The sequence below is a fragment of the Nannobrachium achirus genome (genome assembly GCF_963921795.1).
Source record: "Nannobrachium achirus genome assembly, chromosome: 3".
Lineage (NCBI taxonomy): Eukaryota > Metazoa > Chordata > Actinopteri > Myctophiformes > Myctophidae > Nannobrachium > Nannobrachium achirus.
Window position 1 is genome coordinate 64619943 of NC_137812.1, and position 6000 is coordinate 64625942.

The 6000-nt window shown below is 48.1% G+C and overlaps 1 protein-coding gene across 4 annotated transcripts in view; it reads left to right on the top strand.

Annotated features, from left to right (window-relative positions):
- Positions 1-5380, top strand: part of crebbpa (CREB binding lysine acetyltransferase a) — a 72999-nt gene extending 67619 nt beyond the window's left edge. For all 4 annotated transcript variants that reach the window (XM_080722222.1, XM_080722223.1, XM_080722224.1 and 1 more), the window contains 3 exons: positions 194-355; positions 1002-1283; positions 1771-5380. In XM_080722222.1, coding sequence (XP_080578348.1) covers positions 194-355; positions 1002-1283; positions 1771-4080 — 2754 coding nt within the window. In that variant the 3' untranslated portion in view covers positions 4081-5380. The remainder of the gene's footprint in view (positions 1-193; positions 356-1001; positions 1284-1770) is intronic.
- Positions 5381-6000: the final 620 nt, after the last annotated feature.

The following is a 6000-nucleotide window of genomic DNA, read 5'->3' on the forward strand; positions in this document are numbered from 1 at the left end:
AAGCTTCTAGAAAATGTTGGTGTGGATGGAAAACTTTGGACACAGATGGTGTTTGCACATTTATCCACATAAGTGTTTTTGTTACAGCAAGTAAACTAAACTATCCTATAGTACCTACCAATTTGATTTCATTGCTTTAATCCTGTGTATGGTGAGAGCGTGTGATTAATCTGTCATTGTCATTGGCCCACAGGGCACACCAAGTGACACCAAGAATGCCAAGAAGAAAAACAACAAGAAGGCCAATAAAAACAAGAGCAGCGTTAGCCGAGCCAATAAGAAGAAGCCTGGGATGCCGAATGTAGCCAATGACCTGTCCCAGAAGCTTTACGCCAGCCTGGAGAAACACAAAGAGGTAAACGTTTGTCTCGTCTTTGGTCTCGTATTTATGAGTATGTAGAAGTTCCCCAAAGGTTTGCAGAACACGTCCCTTTATCGGTGTGTTCATGAGGTTTAAAGCAAGTGTCTTGCTCCAGAATAAGACCTGGAATTTTATACTTTAGCTATTGAAAAATAGCAGATATACAAGCTCACAGCGCGGCACCGAGTGCCGCGCTGTGAGCTTGTAGATCTGCTATTTTTTTTTTATTGTCAAAATGTCTGCAAATATTTGACTTTTGTAACTCAAATCTCTGCTCCTGGGGTCCCTGGAACAACACATTTTGAGATGGGGGGTCTGTGGCCAAATACATTTTGGGGGTCCTTGACATGAAAAGTTTGAGAACCACTGATTTAGAAGAAGGATTTTGAAGACATTTATAGAATCGATATAAAAATATTGAGACATTTCTTTCAAAAATAGCAGATCTACAAGCTCGCAGCGCAGCACTTGGTGCCGCGCTGTGAGCTTGTATATCTGCTATTTTTCAGCGGTTAAAGCGTAAAATAATGGTTGAAGTGGTTAAAATCTAAAGCGACAAAGACGCATTCCCTGCCTTAATGGGATAAGAGATCATCATACCTCATCAGCTAATGCTCCCTCCTGTTTTGTTCTTCACCAGGTGTTCTTTGTGATCCACCTGCACCCCGTTCCCATGGTCAACACCCTGCCGCCCATCATGGACCCTGACCCCCTGCTGACCTGTGACCTGATGGACGGCCGCGACGCCTTCCTGACGCTGGCCAGGGACAAGCACTGGGAGTTCAGCTCGCTGAGGCGGTGCAAGTGGAGCACCATGTGCATGCTGGTGGAGCTGCACAACCAAGGCCAGGACCGCTTCGTCTACACCTGCAACGAATGCAAGCACCACGTGGAGACGCGCTGGCACTGCACTGTCTGCGAGGTGAGATTTATGCATTGTGGTTAGGGCTGTCACAATTATTACATAATCGTCTAATCGCAATTATTTGACATAATCGCAATTATTTGACATAATCGCAATTATTTTGTCATAATCGTCATAATCAAAAATAGTGGAAATAGTTGTGAGCTTATAGATTGGCTATTTCCACTATCAATGTGGAAATACTTTTTCAAGTATAAAGTTGTCAATTATGTCAGTCATTTCTTTGTATATTTAGGTTATGTGTCATATGTGACATGTGCAACTTTTGTCAACGACAAAAACACAATTAAATTGTTAATCGCAATTGTTTGAGTGACAATTAATCGCCATGTAATATGTCAATATCGTGACGGCCCTAATTGTGGTTTCCAAAAGAAACAAACCATGCATCGAAATAATAATAATAAAATAAAAACTCAATTTCACATATTTGCTGTTTTGTTTGTATTGACCTTCTTGTTCCACTCTTTCGCCCCTTCCTTAGGACTTTGACCTGTGCATCAACTGCTACAACTCCAAGGGCCATGAGCACCAGATGGTTAAGTGGGGCCTGGGCTTGGATGATGATAGCAACAGCCAGAGTGGAGAGGCCTCCAAGAGCCCTCAGGAGAGCAGGCGCTTGAGTATCCAGCGCTGCATCCAGTCCCTGGTCCACGCCTGCCAGTGCCGCAACGCTAACTGCTCCCTGCCGTCCTGCCAGAAGATGAAGAGGGTGGTGCAGCACACCAAGGGTTGCAAGCGCAAGACCAACGGAGGCTGCCCCGTGTGCAAACAACTCATCGCTTTGTGTTGCTATCATGCCAAGCACTGTCAGGAGAACAAGTGTCCTGTACCGTTCTGCCTGAACATAAAGCACAAGCTTCGCCAGCAGCAGCTGCAGCACCGCCTCCAGCAGGCCCAGATGATGAGGAGGAGGATGGCCACCATGCAAGGCAGAACCATGCCTCTACCGTCCCCGCCGGCCTCCACTGCTCCCAGCACGCCCACTTCTCACCCTCAGCCCAACAACCCCCAGACCCCCCAGCAGCCGCTCTCCAACCAGTCCCAAACCCCCAACGCAGCTGGGGTCATGTCCCCAGGCTTCCCCAGCAATGCTCCCCGCAACGGACAGCCTCAGGCGCCGGTATCGCAAGGCAAGCCCGGGCCCCAGGCCTCTCCCCTCCACCAGCAGCCGTCGCCTCTCTCACAACCGCCCCAGCAGCCTCAGCAGCCCCCGCAGCAGCAGCCTCCACCCGCTGCCGTCAAGATGGCGCGGCACATAGAGATGATGGCCCAGGCTCAGCAGAATCAGCAGAACTACCGCGTCAACATGAACGGTCTCCAGATGAGCCCTCAGCAGCGCATGGCCGGACCCATGCAGACGCCCATGCAGATGGTGCCAGGGCCACGGGGGCCCCAGGTCATGCAGCCCGGCATGGCCCCGGGACAGTGGCCCGGAGCGGCCGGACCCATGCAGGCTGCCCAGCCCCAGCAACCAGGCCTTCCCCAAGGGCAGTCCCCACAGCAGGCCATGACCCTGCAACGAGCCATGATGCCACAAGGGCCGCAGCCACAGCTGGCCCAGAGGATGTTGGTGCCCCCCCAGCAGCCTGGTGTCCGGCCACCGACACCCCAGAGACCCGGCACCATTGCTCCCAATGCCCTGCAGGACCTCCTCCGTACCCTCAAGTCCCCCAGCTCACCTCAGCAGCAGCAGCAAGTCCTCAATATCCTGAAATCCAACCCACAGCTAATGGCTGCTTTCATCAAGCAGCGAACAGCCAAGTACCACGCCAGCCAGCCTCAGCAGCAACAAGCAGGCCAGCAGCCGCCGCAGCAGCCAGGAATGCCAGCGATGCAGGCCATGGCAATGCCAGGAGGGGCAGTGCCAAGGCCTGGGATGCCCCCACAGCAGCCTCAGCAACCTACCGCCCAAGGCATGGCAGCATTAGGCCCCCAAGGGCAGCTGATTAACCCAGCGCATAACACCAACCCCCAGATCCAGGAGCTCTACCGTCGGCAACTTTTAAGGCAACAGCAGCAACAACAACAACAACAACAGCAGCAGCAGCAGCAGCAGCAGCAGCAGCAGCAACAACAGGGAGTGATGCCTCAAGGTCATCCTGGTCAGTTTCCCCCTCAAGCCCAGGCCACCGCAGCAACTTACTCCCAGCTCCGTTTGCAGCAGCAGCAGCAACAGCAGCAGCAGCTAGCTATGCAGGCAGGTGCTGGAGGTGGTGGGGGTCCCATGGGCCAGCTCCCACCCATGGCTCAGATGGGCCAACCTGGCATGGGGATGGACTCCACCCAGAACCTGCTCCATCAACGCATGCTTCAACAACAGCAACTTCCCCAACAGCAACAAGCTGTCCTGAAACAGCAGATGGGCTCGACGGGCCAGCCCAGCCCTATGAGCCCTCAAACCCACCTGCTGGCTGGCCAGCCCCAGGGTGGAGCCCATCTCCCCGGCCAGCCTGCCCTGGCCAATGCCCTCAGCAACCAGGTCCGCTCCCCGGCGCCGGTCCAGTCCCCCTGTCCGCCCTCCCAACAGCCACGGCCACATTCCAGCCCCTCGCCGAAGGTCCAGAACCAGCCACAGCCTTCGCCCCAGCACCCGTCACTCTCGGGGTCACCCCACCACAGCTTAGGAGGCCCCCTGTCAGGGTCTATGGAACAGGGACACATGGGAACACCAGAACAGAGCGCCATGCTACCACAGCTTAACACACCCAACAGAGGGGGGCTGAACAGTGACTTGGGGATGGTGGGAGACGCTACAGGGGACACTCTGGAGAAGTTTGTGGAGGGATTGTAGCATTTCTACTGGGAGACTCTGTCTTGAAACACACCGTCTCACTCCCAGGGACATATCCTCCCTCTGCTCCTGGTTCCCCCAGACTCTTGTCCCATTTGAGGGCTTTGTTTGTTCCTTCTAAGGTTGAGAACACTTTTTGTACTGACATGTAAAAAAAAGTTCTGAGTTGTAAAGAGAAAGGAGGAAAAAAAAAGAACATTTTGGGTGAAAGACTAAATTGTTAACACTCTGCGGGGATGTCACAGTTTCCTAAACCCAAGTGAGAGATGGATTTGCAAATGTCATCATAAATAAAATTTAAATCACAAAGAATATATTTTTTGGTTGAGACCAAATGTGCTCGATACTTGTTTTATGTTTGGTTTTGGTATGGTTTCATGCCTTTCTCATTTCTTTTTTAAAGAAAATTTACAAAACAATTGCATTATATTATTCATAACTTTTTATTTTGTACCTTTGGAAAATAAGTAAGCTTTTTTGTGTTGAAACTGTAAAATAATTTGTCTGGGAAATGGGGCCAGGCTTTCTTTCTCTTGAATCTCTCATACCTGGCAATTGTAATCTAGTGTTGTATCATTTTTCAAGACGTGTTCTGGGAGGGAGCCTCCTCCTTTTTGGTCTTTGTGTATGACGAGCACTTGGATGTATTGAAATAGGAAATGGACTATGGCAGGTTATGTACACACAGGCATGTATGCGGGCGCACATGAAGACACTGACAAAAACCCACAGTCACTCAAAAAAAGAAACACCTCTGACCGGTTCACATAATACAAAACAAGGACTATAACCTTACATCTCTCTGGCCTGGAAATCAGAAAATCTCTTTCGGGTGTGGAAGGTTCTTGCTTTTGAAATAAATAAAAAGTTTGTCATACTTTTTTCTTTCTTTTTTTTTGTCATACAAATGTAAAGTGTAAAGAGTGAGAAAGAGACCGCAGCCCCCTATGCTGAGATGGAACGATGATCATTGGTTGACTGCTTATTTGTAGGCCACACATTGGATGTCCCCCAAGCCCCATATGGTCTGATGTACTGCACTCAGATTTACACTTCGATGCAGGATACCGTCGCTCTCTGAAAATAAGTCATCGGTGAGGGAAATGTCCTTCAACTAAGTATAAATGCGGCTTTGCTGTGCCGTCTTGAGTCAAGGGTGTCGTTTCAGATTCACCCCAAGGAAAGCTATGTTGTCAGCCCTCGTTCTTCCTCTCAAAAAAACTTGAATTTAGGGGGAGTTACTTTTTCTCCTATTGTAAATCATGCAAGTTATTAAGCGAAATATTATAAATATAAGGAAGAGAGAATGAAAACACTGTATAAACTGGTTAAAGACTCATTTCTTACTTCTATACCATATTGTTAAATAAACTGTGTGCAACAGACACGAGTTACTCATTTATTAATTTTACTGTCTAGGCCTACGTAACTTAGCCAAAGATCTGAGGATGAGAACTTCAACAAACATTACACTCATAAGATCATGGCTATTTCAGATACAGCATGGCTATTTCAAATACAGATATTTGTGGTGATATATCAAAGTGATATAAACACACATTAAATATAAAACAGGCTCTATACAATAGTGTTAATCTAATTCATAAGATGTCTAGTTCAAATACAGGTATTTGTGATGGTATTAAAGTTGATGTAATCACAAATTAAATATAAAACGATCTAATATACAGTAAATTAACAATGTAAATTAATTCATTTCAGTCCACCATAGTGTAATCTGATTCAACTTCATAGTCTACCAAAGTGTTACTGTTGAGAATATATATAATTTGGTTGGTATGGCAGGTGACAAAACATTTATAAATCCCCCAATAAAAGATTATTGCGAGATATTAACACAAGCACCGTCCATTGCATGACAATTTATAGTGTTGGTGGTGCACAGCTTGAAGCTGTAAT